This window comes from Pristiophorus japonicus, unplaced genomic scaffold (assembly GCF_044704955.1).
Source record: "Pristiophorus japonicus isolate sPriJap1 unplaced genomic scaffold, sPriJap1.hap1 HAP1_SCAFFOLD_498, whole genome shotgun sequence".
Taxonomy (NCBI): Eukaryota; Metazoa; Chordata; class Chondrichthyes; family Pristiophoridae; genus Pristiophorus; species Pristiophorus japonicus.
The window spans coordinates 288,001-312,542 of NW_027254404.1; the positions used below are offsets into that span (position 1 = coordinate 288,001).

Here is a 24,542-nt window from a genome sequence, read left to right on the forward strand (position 1 = left end):
GCGAGGGAGCAGAGAGGGAGTGCAGGCGTGTGTGGGTGTGGTGTGTATGCTTGTTTGAATGATTTGGGTGGTAGGAGGGAGAGTTTCGAGCCTTATAGCAAATTGTGCGAAAAAAGTTAGCTGTTACCAGCCAGATATTTTCTCGAATTTGGTGCCTATAATGGAGGGAGTGGAGGAGGCGACACAGCACGCTGTGGAGACTGACGCTGGCATGAGCGGTGAGCTGGGAGAGGAACAAATAGGAGGACGAAAGAGAGCGAAGGAGGTTCTTGGACGAGGCAAATACCTCCCTCATGCAGGAGGTCGAGTCACTCTGGGGTCAATTGACACAGGGAGGGCGTGGGAAGCCCACCCCAAAGGCCCACCAGAAGATATGGACCAAGATAGCAGAGATGGTCTCGTCGGCGACCAACGAGGTGCGTGAGGGCAACCAATGCCGCAAGCGATGGAACGACCTTGTCAGATCCACTAGAGGTAGTATTACATTTATTTACATGTACTTATATATTTAAATAATTTGATTTGTAATAGTCATGAGTGACTATAATCAAATGTGAGGTCTTTCACTTTTACCGGGAATGTTGTACTCAAAGCCTGCGGTCACGATGTACATCTTTAGGTAAAGAATGATAATTATCATAATAATCATGATTGCATCTGTTGGTTATGTCAGTCTCTATGACAGTACCTAGCAATGATATCACGCAATGATCTCATACCATGTCGCCCAGGGCCGAGCAGAGGCGAACAGGTGGGGGGGGGCTACCAGTCATCATCGACCTCACTGACATCAAGGAGCCGTTGTTCTCACTCGTCGGGACCTACCCCTGATCGGCCACGCAGGCAGCTGCAGAACCTGAAGTGATGCCACGTGAGTAAAGTATAAGCATTGCATGCTGTAAAGTCAATAGATGCCACAGCCACTCCTATCTGAACAATAATATGAAATAGATGAGTGCTAAAACTGGCCTCATGAGAATCATTGCAATGCAGAATGCGTTGACGGTCATGAAATGTGATGTCTGTAATGATTTTGATAGCGGTGGTGCTTTTGTTGTGCATATGCTGTGTGTAGCGCTGGACTCACCTTGTGACCCAAGCACCCCCTTCTCCTCTAATAACCTCATTTGTGTTCTGCAGCTCAGCCAGCAGCACGTCCCAAGGCAAGACCACCGAGCCCAGAAGGTGGGGGGGCGCGGGCCGGACTCGACGGACGATCCTACATCTGGTGCTGAGGAGCTCCGATTCTCGCCCGTCGATCTGCTGGGTCTGTTCTCAATGGTTGACAGCGCGGACTTTGGGGAACCTGCATCGTCGGGCACCAGAAGGCATTCGACCCCAAGGCCATCGAGTGCTCCTCTGGCCATTCCCCCCTCCACTCTGGACGTACCGGGCCCAAGCACCTTGCCACAGGGCACCCCAGGTTGGCGCCGATCCCGCGGAGGTTTCGTACACGCGGCAGGTCTGCTCCACCAGCGCTAGATGAAAGGGGCGACAGGGTAGAGCTGTCCAGGAGGACTGTTGACATAGGTCACCACATCCTCCAGGCATTGGGGGGCATATCCCGAACCCTGGCCAGCATCTCAGCACCATGACGGAGTACGTTCCGTGGATGGCGGAGGCCCTGGAGGCGGTAGCCAGGAGCACTCGTGGCACAGGCCTCCCAGTAGTCCCGGAGTGCGGCACTCCACCCCTAGGTTCCGCACCCCACCCTAGGTTCCGCACCCCCAGTGCCAACGACACATGACAGGCAGGAGCAAGATCCTGCTTCTGGATCCGAGAATGTTCCCACCTCGGTAACCCCTGTATCCGTGCAACCACCAGTTCTGCCTTCATCCCCCCCCCCCCCACCCCCACCCCCAATGAGGCACTACCTGAGGAGCACATCGGCCAGGTGGCGTGGAGCGAGGAGGGGAAGGGGTAGAGGTGGAAAGGAAAGTGAGGTGCGTGGTCGTAGGTGATGTCTTTGTTATATCTCCATCTGGGTGTATGCAATTTGTTGTAAGGTATGGGGGGAGGGGGCCACCCTGTTGGTTTGCATTTGTATTCTGTGTTGCTGGACATGTTGACCATTTGATTGATGTCAATGTTCGAAAAAGTGTTGTGGGGTTGGGGTGTTTTTGACCGTTATACTTATAATTTCAGACCAATGGTTGTATTAAATGTTTTTTATTTAACATAATTCTATTGACGTGGATAGAGAACTGATTGGCAGACAGGAAGCAAAGAGTGGAAATAACCGGGTCCTTTTCAGAATGGCAGGCAGTGACTACTGGGGTACCGCAAGGTTCAGTGCTGGGACCCCAGCTATTTACAATATAAATGATTTAGACGAAGGAATTGAATGTAATATCTCCAAGTTTGCAGATGACACTAAGCTGGGTGGCGGTGTGAACTGTGAGGAGGATGCTAAGAGGCTACAGGGTGACTTGGACAGGTTAGGTGAATGGGCAAATGCATGGCAGATGCAGTATAATGTGGATAAGTGTGAGGTTATCCACTTTGGTGGCAAAAACAAGAAGGCAGATTATTATATGAATGGTGACAGATTAGTAAAAGGGGAGGTGCAACGAGACCTGGGTGTCATGGTACATCAGTCATTGAAAATAGGCATGCAGGTACAGCAGGCGGTTAAGAAAGCAAATGGTATGTTGGCCTTCATAGCGAGAGGATTTGAGTATAGGAGCAGGGAGGTCTTGCTGCAGTTGTACAGGGCCTTGGTGAGGCCACACCTTGAATATTGTGTTCAGTTTTGGTCTCCTAATCTGAGGAAGGACATTCTTGCTATTGAGGGAGTGCAGCGAAGGTTCACCAGACTGATTCCCGTGATGGCAGGACTGACATATGAGGAGAGACTGGATCGACTAGGCTTATACTCACTGGAGTTTAGAAGGATGAGAGGGGATCTCTTAGAAACATATAAAATTCTGATGGGATTGGACAGGTTAGATGCAGGAAGAATGTTGGGGAAGTCCAGAACCAGGGGTCACAGTCTAAGGATAAGGGGTAAGCCATTTAGGACCGAGATGAGGAGAAACTTTTTTACTCAGAGAATTGTGAACCTGTGGAATTCTCTACCACAGAAAGTTGTTGAGGCCAGTTCATTGGTTATATTCAGAAGGGAGTTAGATGTGGCCCTTACGGTTAAAGGAATCGGGGTATGGAGAGAAAGCAGGAGTGAGGTACTGAAGTTGCATGATCAGCCATGATCATATTGAATGGTGGTGCAGGCTCGAAGGGCCGAATGGCCTGCTCCTGCACCTATTTTCTATGTTTCTATGTTGTGCATTGTCTCAGATAGCTGGACCGTTACACACTGGTGATTCCTTAACATGAAAGGGTATAATTAAACTTAACTTGAATCAACTTAAATTAAACTGGCACCAAGGTGAAGCCCACCATTGATGTCTGAGCTGCACACACAGCAGTGTGTCAGCTTTGTCAATAACAGCAATGTTCTTTCAGGCAAAGCACTCATTTATGAGCTGCTGATGTAAGAGTCTTGCAGCTATGTAGCCACCACGGGCCCTTTCCTGCGGTCTGGAGCGGGGGGGGGGGGCGCGTGGGCATGGTTGCATAGTCAGCCTGATTGTCGAGCCCTAGGTCAGCGTCCACCCTCTCGTTCTCCTCCTCTTTTTCTCTCCTGAGGTGGACCATCAGTCCCTTTTTGCAATTTTTGCCCCCTCCTGATCGCCAAGTTGTGCAGCATGGAGCACATGACCACGAATTGAGCTACCTGATCAGGATTGTATTGTAGGTCTCCTCCTGAGTACTCCAGGCATTGAGAGCACTGCTTAAGCACACTGATGGTTTTCTGGACCACATTGCGTGTGGGTCTTGTATCGCTTCCCGGCCTCGGTGTGGGTGTCACGCAGGGGGGGGGAGGGTCATCAGCCAGGTGGCTAGGCCATATCGTTTGTCACCAAGCATCCAGCATTGACCTTGTGGTTGAGTGGTAAACATGTCAGATACGGCGCTCTCAGGATGTGAACCTCATCGATGCTGCCCGGAAATTTGGCATTCACTGCTATAATTATCTGGCTGTGGTCGACAACGTGTTGGACCTTCAGGGAGTGAAATCCTTTTTGGTTGCAAAAAACCTCTGCATCTGGTGAGAAGGTGCCCGCATGGCAATGTGCGTACAGTCTATTGCTCCCTGCACGTTGGGGAAGTTAGCAATTCGGTAGAATCCTAGAGCCCTGTCAGTCTGAGCCTCCCTGGTCATAGGGAAGCTGATAAAGTCCATCCTGCGTGTGTACAGGGCTTCAGTGACCTCTCTAATGCAGCAATGTGTGGCATGCTGAGATATAGCAGAAATGTCGACCGCGGAGGCCTGAAAGGAACCGGATGTGTAGAATGACAGTGCCGCGGTGACCTTGACCTCGACGGACAGTGAGATCCTGAAGGTGCTGGCAGGCTGCAGATCTGCCCTGATTAGCTACTTTGTGGAAGCACAGACTCCGAAGGCAGGTGTTCTCGGATCTCGAGGTAAGACAGCTTCTCCCTGTAAGTGCGGGGGGTGAGGGGGGGGGGGGTGGTGGTGTATGATCTGGTCCTTCTCATCACATCTTAGATTGGGCACATAATGATTAGACGTTGTGCCATTTGCATTCTGTAGCATTTGCGTCGTAATTGGTGCAGGCTGAGAAATGGCTGGCTCCATTCCAATAACTTAGTGTAATGCCGATTGTTCACAAACAATAAATTTCCCCACTAAGACACCTAAAGTAAAATCCAATCGTCTACAGTATGATAAGATGTCTGTTTAGATGGTCACATCACCTGAAAAGAACTCCAGAGTACACCCAAGTTGAAGCAGCCTTTTCAATGAGGCGACCTGTAATTTACAAAATGGCGTCTACACTGCTGTGATTAGTTCAGATCAGTTCAACTTTTTTACAGTGGTTTTTTTCAGCGAGCAAGATTGTGGGCGATATGTGTGCGAGGTGCTGAAAGTGATGCTGGACGATATTATGGGCGTTGGGTTCGCCCATTCTGATTCCGCCCCAAAAAAGTGAGCGGGCGGTATTATTTTTTCTCGGCGTTACGTACATGCCGGAAGTAACGCTCGGCGCTAAGTGACCGAGGAATGGCCGTCAGTTTCAATTTGTGCCGAAATGGACGATATGGGCATTATGCCTCAATTCAGTGTGGAAAATCTAGCCCATGGAAATGCTTACTGACGATAAAATCATGCAGCTTCTGGATAGAAATAAAATCATAAAAGATGGACAGTTATGGGTTGACGAAGGGGCGGTATTGCCAATCTAATGGACTGGTTTTCTTTAAGGGTGTGACAATATGGGTAAGGGTGTGGTGTGCTTGGATTTCAGTACAGCCTTTGATACCGTTTATGGAAAGGCTGGTGCTGAAAATAAAGAAAGTCGGAATGATTGGAAATATTTTACAATGTATCCGTAATTGGTTGACTGATGAAACCCAAAGGGTGGTAGTACTGGGATTGTCACCAGCCTGGGAGAATGTTACCAGAATTGAATATACTCGGGAATTGGACAGACAGGTGGCAGATGAAGTTCAATGTAGAGAAATGCCAAAGTGCTTCACATGGGACAAGAAATCCAGAAGGGATTCTAACTGAAAGGAAGTAATGTGTATGGAAAGTGAAAAAGATCTGGAGGTCCTGATTGACAATAACTTGAAACTATTGCAATAATACTTGGTGGCAGTGAGTAAAGCAAATCAGATCTTGATGCATTAAAAGGTCAATATTGAGGCAGAATCGAGAGGTAATCCTGTCGGAACAATTTACGAACTGGGAGTGAGACTCCACAGTTTCAATTGTTCCCTTTCTGGTCCTTCAAGGTTGAGTTTCACGTCGGGACCATAAATCAAGTAATTAACACGGTCCTTCCGACATGAATTACCAACCCCAAACGTCTGAGGCGAGATGAATTCACATTAACAGTGTAAGGGCTCGTGGTCAGACGGTCATTATTTTTGTTTTTTCTGAGGCTAACAGTAGAGTGGTGCAAGTCATCCAGCACTTTGTGGCAAATCGGAACAGGTAGCGTATCTCTTCCTTCTAGTGGCCATAAATAAATAGGCGTATCTAAAAATGAGGTGCCAACCTGGTGAATCTATTACACAGGACTACGTGCATGCTAAACACCAGAAACAGCATGCTATAGTCCGAGCTAAGCAATCCCACAACTAACTGATCAGATCAAAGTTGCGGTTCTGCCACATCCGGTCGTGAATGATGGTGGACAATTAACAAGTAACTGGAGAAGGAGGTTCCATGACCATCCCCATCCTCAACAATAGCGGAGCCCAGCACGCGAGTGCAAAAGTCAAGGCTGAAGCAACCGTCTTCAGCCAGAAGTGCCGGGTCGATGATCCATGTCGGCCTCCTCCTGAGGTCCCCACCGTCACAGAAGCCAGACTTCAGCCAATTCGATTCACTCCACGTGATCATAAAGAAACAGTTGAGCGCACTGGATACAGCAAAGGCTATGGGCCCCGACAATATCCCGGCTGTCGTGCTGAAGACTTGTGCTCCAGAACTAGCCACACCTCTAGCCAAGCTGTTCCAGTACAGCGACAACACTGGCATCTACCCGACATAGTGGAAAACTGCCCAGGTATGTCCTGTCCACAGGACGAATCCAATCCGGCCAATTACCGCCCCATCAGTCTACTCTCAATCATCAGCAAAGTGATGGAAGGTGTCGTTGACAGTGTTATTAAGTGGCCCTTACTCACCAATAACCTGATCACCGATGCTCAGTTTGGGTTCCGCCAGGTCCACTCTGCTCCAGACCTCATTGCAGCCAAACATGGACAAAAGAGCTGAATTGCAGAGTGACTGCCCTTGACATCAAGGAGCCTGAGTAAAATTGAAGTCAATTGGAATCGAGAAAACTCTCGACTGGCCAGAGTCATACCAAGCACAAAGAAAGATGGGCCGAATGGCCAGTTTTTGTGGTGTATATTTTATGAAATTGTAAGGCATCTAAGATAGAAAGGGAGCAATAATTGATAAACTAGCTAAATTTAGAGGTTAAAAACCCTGGATGTAAGAGGTAGCGGAGGTACTATTTGATCCAGACATTTATATTATATATGCATACATTTATTAGAAAAGTGAATAGTGGCAGAAGACTAGCGGACAGCTAATCTGATTCCTATATTTAAAAAGGGAGATAGAACAAATCCAAAGACCAGTTAGCATAATGTCGGTGATCGGAAAGGTAATGGAATCCTTACTCCTAAGATCTAATAGAAAAAATTATATAATAGTCATCAGGAGTACTTCAAAAGGGAATGTCATGTTTGACCAACTTTATTGAATTCTATGAAGAAGTAACAGAAAGGGTAGTGAAGGATAATGCAGTGATGTGCATCTGGGTGGAGCGGTAAATTTTGTGCCAGCAAATTATTTCCGTCAGCCGTCGCAAAATTGGTCAGCTGGATCCTGAGTTTGGAGCGGAGCGCTGATGGAGGCACAAGAAATAACTCACGCCGCCTAATATAAATTGCAAAAAAAAAAATCAATCACACTTAGCTGAGTCGACATTATTTACCTCACTGCAGCTGCTTCAACTCGGAGAACCCACTTCCACAGGTGGCCCTATCCTATCATCTACACAGTGATATGGGTCGGGTGCAATCCAAATATCGAGCTGTGTCGCAACAGGGGCAGTATCGCCTCCCCCCGCTTCTCCCCCTCGCCACCATACCAGCTCGCCTAGGCGAGCCGGTGTGTGTGGGGGGAGGGGGTACCCGCCGGGAAGGTTCAGAGGGGATTTGAGGGGGTGGGGGGGCTTCTTCACGCAGAGGGCTGTGGAGGTCTGGAACTCACTGCCTGGAATGGTGATGGATGCAGAAACCCTCACCACATTTAAAAGGTGCTTGGATATAGCACTTGAAGTGCAGTAACCTGCAGGGTTACAGACCTAGAGCTGGTAATTGGGATGAGAAAGTTTTAGAATAAGGGATTTTGCAGTTGTGTGAGGCGGCTTAGTTGGGCTGGGTGCTCTTTTCCATTCTGCCATTGTTCACTGGTTTATATGTAATCTTCAGGGCTGCTGACCGAGGGCCGTGTGGCTCTTTGTCGGCCGGCGCGGACACGATGGGCCGAAATGGCGGCCTCCTGCGCTGTAAATTTCTGTGTTTCTATCTTTCTGTTCACTTACTGATTGCTACCCTTATTCCTGATCTTACTCTGATCTTTACTCTCATCTCATTACTTTTATTGTCAGGCTTATGTTATTTTCACCAGATGATACTATTTTATATATATAATATGTATATATACAAAATACTGTAGGGAATTGTGATCAAGTCTGATGCTGTCATAGAATCATAGAAATTTACAACACGGAAGGAGGCCATTTCGGCCCATCATGTCCGTGACGGCCAACAAAGAGCTATCCAGCCTAATCCCATTTTCCAGCTCTAGGTCCGTAGCCGAGTAGGTTACGGCACTTCAAGTGCTTATCCAAGTGCATTTAAATTTCGTGAGGGTTTCTGCCTCTACCACCCTTTCAGGCAGTGAGTTCCACACCCCTACTACCCTCAGGGCGAAGAAATTTCCCCTCAAATCCCCTCTAAACCTCCTACCAATTACTTTAAATCTAAGTCCCCTGGTTGTTGACTCCTTTGCTAAGGGGGAGATAGGCCCTTTCTATTCACTATATCTAGGCCCCTCATAATTTTATACACCTCAATGCGGTCTCCCCTCAGCCTCCTCTGTTCCAAGGAAAACAAACCCAGCCTATCCAATCTTTCCTCATAGCGAAGATTCTCCACTCCCGGCAACGTCCTCGTAAATCTCCTCTGTACCCTCTCCAGTGCAATCACGTCCTTCCTGTAATGCAATGACCAGAACTGCACACACTACTCCAGCTGTGGCCTAACTAGTGTTTTAAACAGTTCAAGCATAACCACCCTGCTCTTGTATTCTATGTTTCAGCTAATAAAGGCAAGTATTCCGTATGCCTTTTTAACCGCCTTATCTACCTGGCCTGCTACCTTCAGGGTTCTGTGGACATGAACTCCAAGGTCCCTTGTTCCTCCACACTTCTCAATGCCCTACCATTTAAAGTGTATTCCCTTTCCTTGTTAGCCCTCCCCAAATGCATTACCTCACACTTCTCCGGTTTAAATTCCATTTGCCACTATTCTGCCCACCTGACCAGTTGATATCTTCCTGCAGTCCGCAGCTTTCTTCTTCATTATCAAGCACAAGGCCAATTTTAGTATCATCTTGAAACTTCTTAATCACACCCCCATATTCAAGTCTAGATCATTGTTATATATTACAAAAAGCAAGGGACCTAGTACTGACTCCTGCAGAACCCCACTGGATGCAGTCTTCCCAGTCACATAACACCCATCAACCATTACCCTTTGCTTTCCTGCCTGTGAGCCAATTTTGGATCCAACTTGCCACTTTGCCCCTGGATCTCATGGGCATTTACTTTCATGAGCAGTCTGCCATTTGGAACCTTATCAAAAACCTTGCTAAAATCCACCTGATCAGTTTATTGATATCTTCCTGCAGTCTACAGCTTTCTTCTTCATTATCAACCTTGCAGCCGATTTTAGTACCATCTGCAAACTTCTTAATCATACCCCCTATATTCAAGTCTAGCTCATTGATGTACACCACAAAAAGGGACCCAATACTGAGCCCGGCGGAATCTATGTGGAACGTTATCAAAAGCTTTGATAAAATCCATATACACTACATCAAATGCACTGCCCTCATCTACCCTCCTTGTTACCTCCTCAAAATATTCAATCAAGTTTGTTAGATGTGACCTTCCCTTAACAAATCAATGTTGACTATCCTTGATTAATCCGTGTCTTTCTAAATGAAGATTTATCCTGTTCCTCAGAATTCTTTCCAATAATTTTTCCAACACTGAGGTTAGGTTGACTGGCCTGTAATTACTCGGTCTATCCCTTTCTCCTTTTTTAAACATCAGCAGTCCTCCGGTCCTCTGGCACCACAGCTGAAGCCAGAGAGGATTGGAAAATGATGGTCAGAGCCTCTGTTATTTCCTCTTTTGCTTCGCTTAACAGCCTGGGATACATTTCATCCGGGTCTGAGTATTTATCCACTTTCAAAGCTGCTAAACCCCTTAATACTTCCCCTCTCACTATGTTTATTTCATCTAATATTTCACACTCCTCCTCCTCCTCGATAGCAGTGTCTGCATCGCCCCTCTCCTTTGTGAAAACAGACACACAGTATTCATTAAGAACCCTACCCACATCTCCCGCCTCCACACACAGATTACCCTCGTGGTCTTTAATAGGCCCTACTCTTTCTTTAGTTAGCTTGTTACTCTTAATATATTTATAAACATCTTTGGGTTTTCCATGATTTTATTTGCCAAGAATTTTTCATCCTCTCTCTTTGCTTTCCTAATATCTGCACTTTCTATACTCTAGATTCTGCAGCATTTTAGCCCTCGGTATCTGTCATAAGCCTCCCTTTTTTTCTTTATGCTACCCTGTATGCCCCTATAAATCCAGGGGGCTCTAGATTTGTTAGTCCCACCCTTTTTCTTTCACATATTTGGTCTGAACCCTCCGGATCTCCTCCTTGAATGCCTCCCACTGCTCTGACACTGATTTACCTTCAAGTAGTTGTTTCCAGCCCACTGTGCCCAAATCAACTCTCAGCTCAGCAAAGTGGGCTTTCCCCCAATTTAGTACTTTTATTCCTGGTCTATCCTTGTCCTTTTCCATAACTACCCTAAATCTGACTGAATTATGATCACTAGCACCTAAATGCTCTCCCACTGATACCCCTTCTACCTGCCCAGCTTCATTCCCTAAAACTAAATACAGAACCGCCCCCTCCAATGTTGGGCTTGCTACATGCTGGCTAAAAAAGTTCTCCTGAATTTAGGAATTCCGCACCCTCTACCCTTCACACTAATTTTATCCCAGTTAATATTAGGGTAGTTGAAATCCCCTATTACTGCTCTGCAATTTTTGCACTTCTCAGAAATTTGCCTCCATCTTTGCTCTTCTATCTCCCTGTCACTGTGTGGGGATCTATAGTACACTCCCAGCAGTGTGATCGCCCCTTTTTTGTTTTTCAGTTCGTTTGATGATCCGTCCAACATATCATCCCTCCTCATAGCTGTGATAGTTTCTTTAATCAATACCACGCCCCCTCCCTTTTTACCCCCCCTCTCTATCCCGTCCGAAAATCCTGTAACCAGGAACGTTGAGCTGCCATACTTTCAGCTATGTCTCTGTAATAGCTATAATATCATAGTTCCAAGTGTCTAACTGTGCTCTCAGCTCATCTGCCTTGTTCGCTATATTCGTTGCATTGAAGTACATACCATTTAGTACAGGCAAGCCTCCTTGTTGACTACTATCTAGCCCTTGTTTCCTCTGCCCTAATTTACTTCCTACGTTTTTGTTTTACAATTCCAGTTTTTCTTACCTCCTTACTGACACTATTCTCAGGTTCCCATCCCCCTGCCAAGCTAGTTTAAACCCTCCCCAACAGCACTAGCAACCCCCACAGCGAGGATATTGGTCCCGGCTCTGTTGAAATGCAACCCGCCTGGCTTGTACAGGTCCCACCTTTCCCAGAAACTGTCCCAATGCCTCAGAAAACTAAAGCCCTCCCTCCTGCACCAATTTTCCAGCCACGCATTCATCTGCTCTCTCCTATTTCTGTACTCACTAGCATGTCAACTGATGTGCCACAAAGCGCTCTCGCGCACACGCGCGGGCTCTCGCACATACGCTCTTGCATGCTCTCGCATACGCACGCACGCTCGCTCGCATACGCACGTTTACACGCTCCCAGTTGCTCTAAGATATCGTTTACCTTTCCACCAGGTGGGCAACACACCCTTTTGAATGCTCGGTTATGACAACAGCAACAACTTGCATTTATATAGCACCTTTTACACAGTATAACATCACAAGCAGCATCACAGGAGCATTTTCAGACAAAATGTCAATAGAGGAATAGAACACAAAAGCAAGGAAGTTATGCTAAATCTTTATAAAACACTGGTTAGGCACCAGCCGGAGAATTGTGCCCCATTCTGGGCACTGCATTTTAGGAAGGATGTCAAGGCCTTGGAGAGGGTGCAGAGGAGATTGACCAGAATGGTCCCAGGGAAGAGGGACTTCAGTTATATAGACTGGAGAAACGGGTTGTTCTCCTTCGAGCAGAGGAGGTTAAGAGGAGATGTAATAAAGATGTTCAAAATTATGAATGGTTTTGTCAGAGTAAATAAGGAGAAAGTATTTCTGGTGGCAGGAAGGCCAGTAATCAGGGGACACCAATTTAAGATAATTGGCAAAAGAACCAGAGGGCACTAATGATAGATAGTTTCTACGCAGTGAGTTGTTGTGATCGGGAACACGCTGCCTGATAGCACCGTGGATGTAGATTCAATCGTAGCTTTCAAAAGGGAATTGGATAAATGCTTGAAGGAGAAAATATTGCAGGGCTGTTGGGAAAGAGCAAGGGGGGGGGGCTGTGGGGAAAGAGTTTGGGGGGGGGCTGGGGAAAGAGTGGGGCGGGGGGAGGGCTGTGGGGAAAGAGCGGGGGGGAAGGGCTGTGGGGAAAGAGTGGGGGGGGGAGGGCTGTGGGGAAAGAGTGGGGGGGGGAGGGCTGTGGGGAAAGAGTGGGGGGGGCTGGGGAAAGAGTGGGGCGGGGGGAGGGCTGTGGGGAAAGAGCGGGGGGGGGGGAAGGCTGTGGGGAAAGAGTGGGGGGGGAGGGCTGTGGGGAAAGAGTGGGGGGCGGAGGGCTGTGGGGAAAGAGTGGGGGGGGAAGGGCTGTGGGGAAAGAGTGGGGGGGGGAGGGCTGTGGGGAAAGAGTGGGGGGGGAAGGGCTGTGGGGAAAGAGTGGGGGGGGGAGGGCTGTGGGGAAAGAGTGGGGGGGGGGCTGTGGGGAAAGAGTGGGGGGGGGAGGGCTGTGGGGAAAGAGTGGGGGGGGCTGGGGAAAGAGTGGGGCGGGGGGAGGGCTGTGGGGAAAGAGCGGGGGGGGGAAGGCTGTGGGGAAAGAGTGGGGGGGGAAGGGCTGTGGGGAAAGAGCGGGGGGGGAGGGCTGTGGGGAAAGAGTGGGGGGGGGAGGGCTGTGGGGAAAGAGTGGGGGGGGGAGGGCTGTGGGGAAAGAGTGGGGGGGGAGGGCTGTGGGGAAAGAGTGGGGGGGGAAGGGCTGTGGGGAAAGAGTGGGGGGGGAGGGCTGTGGGGAAAGAGTGGGGGGGGAAGGGCTGTGGGGAAAGAGTGGGGGGGGAGGGCTGTGGGGAAAGAGTGGGGGGGGGAGGGCTGTGGGGAAAGAGTGGGGGGGGAGGGCTGTGGGGAAAGAGTGGGGGGGGAAGGGCTGTGGCGAAAGAGTGGGGGGGGTCGCTGTGGGGAAAGAGTGGGGGGGGGAGGGCTGTGGGGAAAGAGTGGGGGGGGGCTGTGGGGCAAGAGCGGGGCAGGGGTAGGGGGAAGAACGGGGTGGAGGGGGAAGGTGGGGAACTAATGGGATAACTCTTTCAAAGAGCCAGCATATTCTGTGCCATCTGATTGCAAGTCATTCTATGAAAGCCCACCATATAATTGCAAGTTGTTATAATCAATGACACTTCTCATTTGCTACATTGATGGCTCCTCAGACCCTGTCACCAGTTTGACAAAATGCGCACACACAGTTTCAAGTAAGAAGTGAACATCACAGTCTGTGAAAGTATTACCCCAGGGTGAGCCTAACCCTTATTCTTACCATCATGCTCCAGGTTCTCTACAATCTGGCTGCAGTGTACTGCAGACTGGGCCAGTGGCTGGAGGCCCAACAAAGTCTGGAGGAAGCTGTGCGGGTGAGGCCCCAGGGCAGCAACACTGAACTGGAGAGTGCGTTAAGCATGGTGAAGGTAAGATTGGTGCAGTATTTCGTTGTTGAGCATCACCATTTCCTGATGCCTCCTTTAGGCTAGGATGACAGAGAGCGGGCATTGGCAGGGTAACCAGCCCAGAGAGCGGGCATTGGCAGGGTAACCAGCCCAGAGAGCGGGCATTGGCAGGGTAACCAGCCCAGAGAGCGGGCATTGGCAGGGTAACCAGCCCAGAGAGCGGGCATTGGCAGGGTAACCAGCCCAGAGTGCACTAATGGTGATAAACTGAAGTTCATATTGTCTGTTGAAAACACTGGCTGCACCGATTTCCGTACAGCCTCACCTTGGAGGCACGTGACGCGTCCAAACATCCGACTCACTGCTGCAAGGAGTTTTTAGAAAGCCAGTTACTGAATGATGGGATTTCTGACCTGACCAAAGGACAGTTACACGGCAGTGAACCGAGCTTGGTTCATTCACATTTAAGGACAAGCAAGTATCCTGAAGTGAGGAAAATGCCGGGAAATAATGAAACATTTCTACCCCTCTGCCGGCCGGAGGTTTTTAAGAGTGGAGATTTTTGTGGCTTGCGTGACACCAATCTCTCCTGTGATCAGGTCTTGTGGCTTCCACAAGTTAGAGAGTGCTATTTCCAGCCCAATATTTAGCTAAACGATACTGTGACGCAGATTGTAACAGAGAACCCTTTCCTCTGCTGCTGGCACTGAATTGTATCACTGGAATATTCTCACCAGCTGGGATAGCTCCCAGCCAACGCACCTTTATATTGCTGGGTGAATGATTAAAATGTTGTCTCAACAGTGATCATACACCCCTCTATCCTCCATATATAAAATAATAAAGGTGGTACACATTTTCTCTCTCTCCATGGGATTTCAAATATTAGTGAATTGAGGAGGGATGTGGCCTGGGTAAATTGGAGCCAAAGACTGGCAGGCAGACATGTAATGGAGCAATGGGTGGCCTTTAAAGAGGGGATGGTTTGGGTACAGTCAAGGTGCATTCTCACAAGGGGGTAAGGGAGGGTAACCAAGATCAGAGCGCCCTGGTTGACCAAGGAGTTGGAGAGAAGGATAAAGCAGAAAAAGCAGTATGACAGACATTTTCTTGATACTATACGGGAGAATATAAAAAGTACAGAGGAAGTGAAAAAGGAAATATGAGGGGCAGAGAGATAGTCAGAGAATAGATTAGCGGCTAACATAGAGGAATTCAAAGGTCTTCTGCGGGCTTATTAATGGTGAAAGGGTTGTCAGAAGTGAGGTGGGATTAGGGACCAATATGGGGATCTATTGGTTGGAGGCAGAAGGCATGGCCAAGGTACTAAATGATCAGTCTTTATCAAGGAAGAGCACTTGGCCAAAGTTATGGTAAATGAGGAGGTTGCAGGGATACGGGATGAGATAAAAATAGTTCGAGGTGGTACTAGAAAGGCTGGCAGTACTTAAAGTAGGTAGGTCAGGCCAGGGGCGAAGGGTCAGAGTGTGAAGGGTCAGGCCAGGGGCGAAGGGTCAGAGTGTGAAGGGTCAGGCCAGGGGCGAAGGGTCAGAGTGTGAAGGTCAGGCTGGGGGCAAAGGGTCAGAGTGTGAAGGGTCAGGCTGGGGGCAAAGGGTCAGAGTGTGAAGGGTCAGGCTGGGGGCAAAGGGTCAGAGTGTGAAGGGTCAGGCTGGGGGCAAAGGGTCAGAGTGTGAAGGGTCAGGCTGCCGGAGGAGGGTGGGGGGGGGTGGCGGCGGCACGCAAAGGATCAGGCCACAAGGCGAGAGTTCTGGATTGTGAAGGGACAATGAGAGTGTGTTAGTGCAGTGAGGAGGTGTGATAACGGAGACACTGGAATGTGATTCAGCTGTCTTTCGCCCTCCTGTAACTTTCCCGAGCTGCTCCATGTGTGTACATGTCAAGGTCATTGCCTGCCTCCTCGCGGGTTATAGCTGGCTCACCATTGCCAGCCTCCTCGCGGGTTATAGCTGGCTCACCATTGCCTGCCTCCTCGCGGGTTATAGCTGGCTCACCATTGCCTGCCTCCTCGCGGGTTATAGCTGGCTCACCATTGCCTGCCTCCTCGCGGGTTATAGCTGGCTCACCATTGCCTGCCTCCTCGCGGGTTATAGCTGGCTCACCATTGCCTGCCTCCTCGCGGGTTATAGCTGGCCCACCATTGCCAGCCTCCTCGCGGGTTATAGCTGGCCCACCATTGCCAGCCTCCTCGCGGGTTATAGCTGGCCCATCATTGCCAGCCTCCTCGCGGGTTATAGCTGACCCACCATTGCCTGCCTCCTCGCGGGTTATAGCTGACCCACCATTGCCAGCCTCCTCGCGGGTTATAGCTGGCCCACCATTGCCTGCTGCAATTCCTCACATTGGGTTTGAGTGGTAGCATTTTTCTCAATTGAACAAATGATTTAATTTTGGTCCTATGCGTTTTCTGGGAAGCGTTTTTGCCTGGCTTGTTGCTATGTGGAAAGTCCATCAGAAGAGATAGTTTGAGAGCTGCGGTGGTGAGTGAAATAACAATGGAGAAACTGAGGTACTTTAGCACACGAGAAGATATGTTACTGGGGTGAGATGAAGAGGGGTGGGAGGAGGCTTGTGCAGAGCATGAAAGAATGTTGGCAAGAATCTGGGAAAACTAAAGGTGTTTTATAAATACATTACATTAAAGCAAGTGGATAACTAGAGAAAGAGTGGGGCCTATTAGAGACCATGAAGGTAATCTGTGTGTGGAGGCGGAACACGTGGGTAGGATTCTTAATGAATACTTTGCATCTGTTTTCGCGAAAGAGAGTGGCGATGCAGACTTTGCAATCAGGGAGGAGGAGTGTGAAATATTAGACGAGATAAACAAAGCGAGAGGGGAAATATTAAGGGGCTTAGCAGCTTTGAAAGTGGATAGATCCCCAGGCCTGGATGAAATGTATCCCAGTCTATTAAGAGAAGCAAAAGAGGAAATAGCAGAGGCTCTGACCATCATTTTCCAATCCTCTCTGGGTACAGGTGAAAGGATAGACCGAGTAATTATCGGCCAGTCAGCCTAACCTCAGTGGTGGGAAAATTATTGGAAAAAACCCTGAGGGACAGGATTAATCTTCATTTGGAAAGAAATGGATTAATCGACAGTCGGCATGGACTTGTTAAGGGAAGGTCATTTCTGACTAACTTGATTGAATTTTTCGAGGAGGTAACCAGGAGTCGATGAGGGTAGTATGTATGATATCGTGTATATGGACTTTAGCAAGGCTTTTGATCAGGTTCCACATGGCAGACTGGTCACGAAAGTAAAAGCCCATGGAATCCAGGGCAAAGTGGCAAGTTGGATCCAAAATTGGCTCAGAGGCAGGAAGCAAAGGGTAATGGTTAATGGGTGTTATGTGACTGGAAGGCTGTATCCAGCGGTGTTCTGCAGGGCTCAGTGCTGGGTCCCTTGCTTTTTATGGTATACATCAATGATCTGGACTTGAATGTTGGAGGTATGATTAATAAGTTTACAGATGACACTAAAATGGGCTGTGTGATTGATAATGAGGACTAAAGCTGTGGACTGCAGGAAGATATCAATTAACTGGTCAGGTGGGCAGAACAGTGGCAAATGGAATTCAATCCGGGTAAGTGTGAGATAATGCATTTAGGGAGGTCTTAACAAGGCAAGGGAATACACTTTAAATGGTACGATACTGAAAAGTACAGAGGAACACAGGTGTTACGTGTGTAACTATGTAATACTTGCCACCAGAGGATGCGACTGTTGAAGTCCTAATGGTCACCTGCACACTCGTGCAGGGCCAGTATAAAAGGTTGGCTACCATGTTGTTTAGGCACTCTGGAGTTGTAATAAAGAAGTCTTAAGGTCACACTAAGTTTAGCTCACAGTACTCAGCCTCGTGGAGTTCTTCTATACATAATAAAAGGGACCTTGGAGTGCATGTCCACAGATCCCTGAAGGTAGCAGGACAGGTGAATAAAATAAGGTGGTTAAGAAGGCATACGGAATGCTTGCCTTTATTAGGCAAGGCATAGAATACAAGAGCAGGGAGGTTATGCTTGAACTGTATAAAACACTAGTTAGGCCGCAGCTAGAGTACGGTGTGTAGTTCTGGTCACCACATTACAGGAAGGATGTGATTGCACTAGGGAGGGTACAGAGATTTACAGGAATGTTGCCTGGACTGGAGAATTTTGGCTATGAGGAAAGATTGGAGATGCTGGGTCTGTTAATTTGGCACAAAGGAGACTGAGGGGAGACCTGATTGAGGTGTATACATTTATGGGGGGCCTGGATAGAAAGGGCCTATTTCCCTTGGCAGTGGGGTCAAGAACCAGGGGCATAGATTTAAAGTAATTGGGTGGAGGTTTAGAAGAGATATGAGGTGAGATTTCTTCACCCAGAGGGTGGTGGGGGTCTGGAACTCTCTGCCTGAAAGGGTGGTAGAGGCAGAAACCCTCACCACATTTAAAAAGTACCTGGATGTGCACTAACCTACAGGGCTACAGACCGAGAGCTGGAAAGTGGGATTAGGCTGGATAGTTCTTGGTCGGCTGGCATGGACATGATGGGCCGAAATGGCCTCCTTCCGTGCTGTAAATACCATGTAATATTAGGTGTGACTGTTCTTTTCCACTTTCTGGAGGAGATATTTAAGATAACAAGCTGTTAAACGTGCAGTGTGTTACTTTTACTGTATAAGAAATTTTTATGTACAGGTTAAACCCTGAAAGTAATGATTGGAGGAAGAATATGAGCAGGCATAGTACAAGCAGGGAGCTGAAGAAAATGCCGATTGCCTGATCAATCCCTGGGCACACACTAATTCATGGCTATTTGTACCAATGGGAGAGCAGTCTGGAACACCGGGATCTGTCGGGAAAGACTGAACCACAAATATAGGGGGGAAAATTGTGCTGTGCCCAGTTTGAGGCCGGTAAGATCCGGGAGGCGTGACGTTGTGTGGCAGGCACAGCGGTGCCACTCACTAAATTCAGGTTATCGCCCCCCCAATTGCTGTGCCAACAGCCCAGGATTCAAGCAGAGTCCCAGGCTGGCCGATCGCAGCTCGGGCCCCGCGTTCAAAGCGCCAACAAAATCGGTTACATTTTTTATTGCAATGGGCCACACCTCCCCTTTAGCAAGTGGCAGGCCACCCTGTACGCGCCCGGTGCAGCTTTAGGGGGCGTTACCCACCCCAGGGTCCGGGGAGCTAACGGGGGGACGCTGGGCACGGCGATGATGTAATTGCCGGCGCAGCAGAGCATGCTTATCGCTGCCACTACGTTCCAGCGGAATTTAAGGGGAGTTGTTAGTTAACATCCAAAAAGAAAGAAAGACTTGCATTTATTAAATACCTTTCACAACCTCAGGACATCCTAAAGCCTTTTATAGCCAATGAAGTACTTTTTAAAGTGTAGTCACTGTTGTAAGGTTGGGAATGCGGCAGCCAAATTGTACACAGCAAGCTCCCACAAAGAACAATGTGATAATCTGTTTTCAGTGATGCTGATTGAGGGATAAACATTGGCCAGGACACCGGGGAGAACTCCCTTGCTGTTCTTAAGAACAGTGGCCGTCGGATCATTGGCATCAGATAGGGCCTCGGTTTAACGTTTCCTCCCTCAGCACTGCACTGGAGTGTCAGCCTGGATTGTTGTGCTGCAGTCCCTGGAGTGGGACTTGAACCCACAACCTTTTGACTTGGGGGAGAGAGACAGAGAGACCCCCCCCCCCACGCTCTGGGCCTGTAGTTGGTGCTGATCGTGTCTGATCGTTGCTTTGTTTTCTCAGCGTGCTGACACGTTTGACCCAGTCGACGTGCCCGAGGGCATCGTGTTCAGACCTCGCAAACATGAGGTGGACGAGCTGAATCTGAAAGACTTCCTGGGAACCCCCAAGGTAAGAGGCGGATTTGGGGTCTGGCCGATAGTCCGTGTCACACTGCATGCTGTCCTCGTAAATCAACCATTTCACACAACAGTTTTAAATTCAAATTATTGCTTGTCATAGCAGGCCATTTATATTTCTCCAGTTCACCACATCATGACGTTGGATGATTTTTATACGGATATTGCTCTCTGTATTTCTCCAATTCTCGGGTATCTATCTCACATCCTGTCTGTTTGGACCCCCCCTCGATGCAAGGAGTATCCGCAATAAGGTGGATGAATTAACTGTGCAAATAGATGTTAACAAATATGATGTGATTGGGATTACGGAGACGTGGCTCCAGGATGATCAGGGCTGGGAACTCAACATCCAGGGGTATTCAACATTCAGGAAGGATAGAATAAAAGGAAAAGGAGGTGGGGTAGCATTGCTGGTTAAGGAGGAGATTAAGGCAATAGTTAGGAAGGACATTAGCTTGGATGATGTGGAATCTATATGGGTAGAGCTGCAGAACACCAAAGGGCAAAAAACGTTAGTGGGAGTTGTGTACAGACCTCCAAACAGTAGTAGTGATGTTGGGGAGGGCATCAAACATGAAATTAGGGGTGCATGCAATAAAGGTGCAGCAGTTATAATGGGTGACTTTAATATGCACATAGATTGGGCTAACCAAACTGGAAACAATACAGTGGAGGAGGATTTTCTGGAGTGCATAAGGGATGGTTTTTTAGACCAATATGTCGAGGAACCAACTAGGGGGGAGGCCATCTTAGACTGGGTGTTATGTAATGAGAGAGGATTAATTAGCAATCTCGTTGTGCGAGGCCCCTTGGGGAAGAGTGACCATAATATGGTGGAATTCTGCATTGGGATGGAGAATGAAACAGTTAATTCAGAGACCATGGTCCAGAACTTAAAGAAGGCTAACTTTGAAGGTATGAGGCGTGAATTGGCTGGGATGGATTGGCGAATGATACTTAAGGGGTTGACTGTGGATGGGCAATGGCAGACATTTAGAGACCGCATGGATGAACTACAACAATTGTACATTCCTGTCTGGCATAAAAATAAAAAAGGGAAGGTGGTTCAACCGTGGCTGTCAAGGGAAATCAGGGATAGTATTAAAGCCAAGGAAGTGGCATACAAATTGGCCAGAAATAGCAGCGAACCTGGGGACTGGGAGAAATTTAGAACTCAGCAGAGGAGGACAAAGGGTTTGATTAGGGCAGGGAAAATGGAGTATGAGAAGAAGCTTGCAGGGAACATTAAGACGGATTGCAAAAGTTTCTATAGATATGTAAAGAGAAAAAGGTTAGTAAAGACAAACGTAGGTCCGCTGCAGTCAGAATCAGGGGAAGTCATAACGGGGAACAAAGAAATGGCGGACCAATTGAACAAGTACTTTGGTTCGGTATTCACGAAGGAGGACACGAACAACCTTCCGGTTATAAAAGGGGTCGGAGGGTCTAGTAAGGAGGAGGAACTGAGGGAAATCCTTATTAGCCGGGAAATTGTGTTTGGGAAATTGATGGGATTGAAGGCCGATAAATCCCCAGGGCCTGATGGACTGCATCCCAGAGTACTTAAGGAGGTGGCCTTGGAAATAGTGGATGCGTTGACAGTCATTTTCCAACATTCCATTGACTCTGGATCAGTTCCTATGAAGTGGAGGGTAGCCAATGTAACCCCACTTTTTAAAAAAGGAGGGAGAGAGAAATAAGGGAATTATAGACCGGTCAGCCTGACATCGGTAGTGGGTAAAATGATGGAATCAATTATTAAGGATGTCATAGCAGTGCATTTGGAAAGAGGTGACATGATAGGTCCAAGTCAGCATGGATTTGTGAAAGGGAAATCATGCTTGACAAATCTTCTGGAATTTTTTGAGGATGTTTCCAGTAGAGTGGATAAGGGAGAACCAGTTGATGTGGTATATTTGGACTTTCAGAAGGCGTTCGACAAGGTCCCACACAAGAGATTGATGTGCAAAGTTAGAGCACATGGGATTGGGGGTAGTGTACTGACATGGATTGAGAACTGGTTGTCAGACAGGAAGCAAAGAGTAGGAGTAAATGGGTACTTTTCAGAATGGCAGGCAGTGACTAGTGGGGTACCGCAAGGTTCTGTGCTGGGGCCCCAGCTGTTTACACTGTACATTAATGATTTAGATGAGGGGATTAAATGTAGTATCTCCAAATTTGCGGATGACACTAAGTTGGGTGGCAGTGTGAGCTGCGAGGAGGATGCTGTGAGGCTGCAGAGCGACTTGGATAGGTTAGGTGAGTGGGCAAATGCATGGCAGATGAAGTATAATGTGGATAAATGTGAGGTTATCCACTTTGGTGGTAAAAACAGAGAGACAGACTATTATCTGAATGGTGACAGATTAGGAAAAGGGGAGGTGCAAAGAGACCTGGGTGTCATGGTACATCAGTCATTGAAGGTTGGCATGCAGATGCAGCAGGCGGTTAAGAAAGCAAATGGCATGTTGGCCTTCATAGCAAAGGGATTTGAGTACAGGGGCAGGGAGGTGTTGCTACAGTTGTACAGGGCCTTGGTGAGGCCACACCTGGAGTATTGTGTACAGTTTTGGTCTCCTAACCTGAGGAAGGACATTCTTGCTATTGAGGGAATGCAGCGAAGGTTCACCAGACTGATTCCCGGGATGGCGGGACTGACCTATCAAGAAAGACTGGATCAACTGGGCTTGTATTCACTGGAGTTCAGAAGAATGAGAGGGGACCTCATAGAAACATTTAAAATTCTGACGGGGTTAGACAGGTTAGATGCAGGAAGAATGTTCCCAATGTTGGGGAAGTCCAGAACCAGAGGTCACAGTCTAAGGATAAGGGGTAAGCCATTTAGGACCGAGATGCGGAGGAACATCTTCACTCAGAGAGTGGTGAACCTGTGGAATTCTCTACCACAGAAAGTTGTTGAGGCCAATTCACTAAATATATTCAAAAAGGAGTTAGATGAGGTCCTTACTACTAGGGGGATCAAGGGGTATGGCGAGAAAGCAGGAATGGGGTACTGAAGTTGAATGTTCAGCCATGAACTCATTGAATGGCGGTGCAGGCTAGAAGGGCCGAATGGCCTACTCCTGCACCTATTTTCTATGTTTCTATGTTTCTATGTTTCCGGTCAGTTCCCCACCTCATTAATCTATTGCCCCGAGCAGCCAGGAGGGGCTGTGGAGCAGTGAAGGGATGCCCGGCGCTCCTGTACTGTGCTTTTGCTTTCAAATGAAAGCGCGGGATGCGAAAGCGGGTTTCCAGCTGATTAACATGCATCTCTTCTCCACTCTGTGTCTCCAGGTGATCTCCTCCGTTGTCCCAAACGACAACTTCGCTGGATTCGGGCCCCTTCGCCCAATGGTACGTCTGTCTGTACAACTGCCAATCACAGCTGCGTGGGAGAGGAGAGAGAGGGAAGAGACAAGAGAGGAGGGGGTAGGAGATGAGGAGGGAGAAGTAGGGCTAGGGTGGGGGGGGGGCGGGGGTGGAGACTTGGAGGAAGACTGGTTGGGGGGGTGGGGGGGGCGAGATGCAGTTGAAGGGTGACATGGGGAGCTACTTGTGCTCTCCCACCTATGCAGAGGGCTGTGGGGTGACATCATTGACTGGATTTCCAGCAAGCTGTGCCTCTTGCCTCCCTCACCGTGTGAGAGCGCAGATGGGCGTGCAGTCTGACAGCACGCGGAGATGGGGAACAATCTCAGCATTACTGGCCGTGCTCATGCGCTAGTCCATATTAAGATGGAAGGGGATTGCGACGTTGGACAGATGGAGGGAGCAGTGGTTGTGATAGCTGGGACCAGTGCTGGGGCAGAAGTGGTCTGTACAGGGTAGGTGGGCATCACCTTATCAAGGCTGGGATGGTGCATTCTCTGGCAGAATAACTAATCAAGTGGGGGAGATTTTAAACTAATGGGATGGGGGAAGGGAAAACACAATTTGGAGAAAGGAAAGGAGTGCAGAAAGGGACACGGAATGGGGACAGGGGAAAGGTCCCAGTCAATGAGACGCTCCCCAGTCACAGGGACGCTTTCCATTGAAGTGGGATTGGTCTCCTCCATCATGGACAGGACAGTACAGGCTGTGTCCTACTTTTGCTTTAGCTATTCCCTTTCATATTATTGTCTTTTGTCGCATTCCCGTTTAACTTTCCCAACCTCCTTTTCAGCTCCCTATTTTACTTTCTATATTCCTAATGATTTTCTTTGCAATCCATGAATGAAGGTGTTCCCACAGTGCTGCTGGAGAATTCCAGGATATTAACCCAGCGACGAAGGAGGTACAAAAATATATGTCCATGTCAGGATAGTTTGTAACTTTGAGGTGATGATGTTGCCATAATATTGCTGCCTCCTAGGTGGTAGAGGTGATGGCGAGGGAGGTAGTGATGGAGTAACCTTGGCGAGTTGCTAGTTTCTCCAGTGTATCCTGTAGCTATGGTGCGCCAGTGGTGGAGGGAGTGGATACTGAGCCCACGGACTGCAGTGGGTCAAATAGGCTCACTGGTTTGTTAGGGGATCTATGGATGTGCAATAAATGCGGCCATGTCAACAACGCCAGAACCGACAAAGTGAAAGAGGTTAGGACCACTGTGCGATGAAGGAAGGAGCCTCACTTTGGAGAATGAAGGTTTGGCAGAGATTTGAAAAATTTAGCATCTGTTTTTACAAATGATGGTGGGAGTGAGAATGTAGAGGAACTAGTGGGGTCTATGGAACAATTGGATGAGAACTGGAGATGGGAAAAATGAGCAGAAGTCGAGATGGATCAGTCACCAAGTTCTGATAGCTACACCATAGGCTGGTG

General features: G+C 48.4%; 1 protein-coding gene across 1 annotated transcript in view; it reads left to right on the forward strand.

The window, feature by feature from the left end:
* The window catches only part of LOC139253676 (neutrophil cytosol factor 2-like), a 151,957-nt gene that overhangs the window by 42,486 nt on the left and 84,929 nt on the right, over positions 1-24,542 (forward strand). Inside the window, exons 4-6 of the mRNA XM_070873514.1 lie at positions 13,734-13,868; positions 19,621-19,728; positions 23,037-23,096. Of these exons, the coding sequence (XP_070729615.1) occupies positions 13,734-13,868; positions 19,621-19,728; positions 23,037-23,096 (303 nt within the window). The remainder of the gene's footprint in view (positions 1-13,733; positions 13,869-19,620; positions 19,729-23,036; positions 23,097-24,542) is intronic.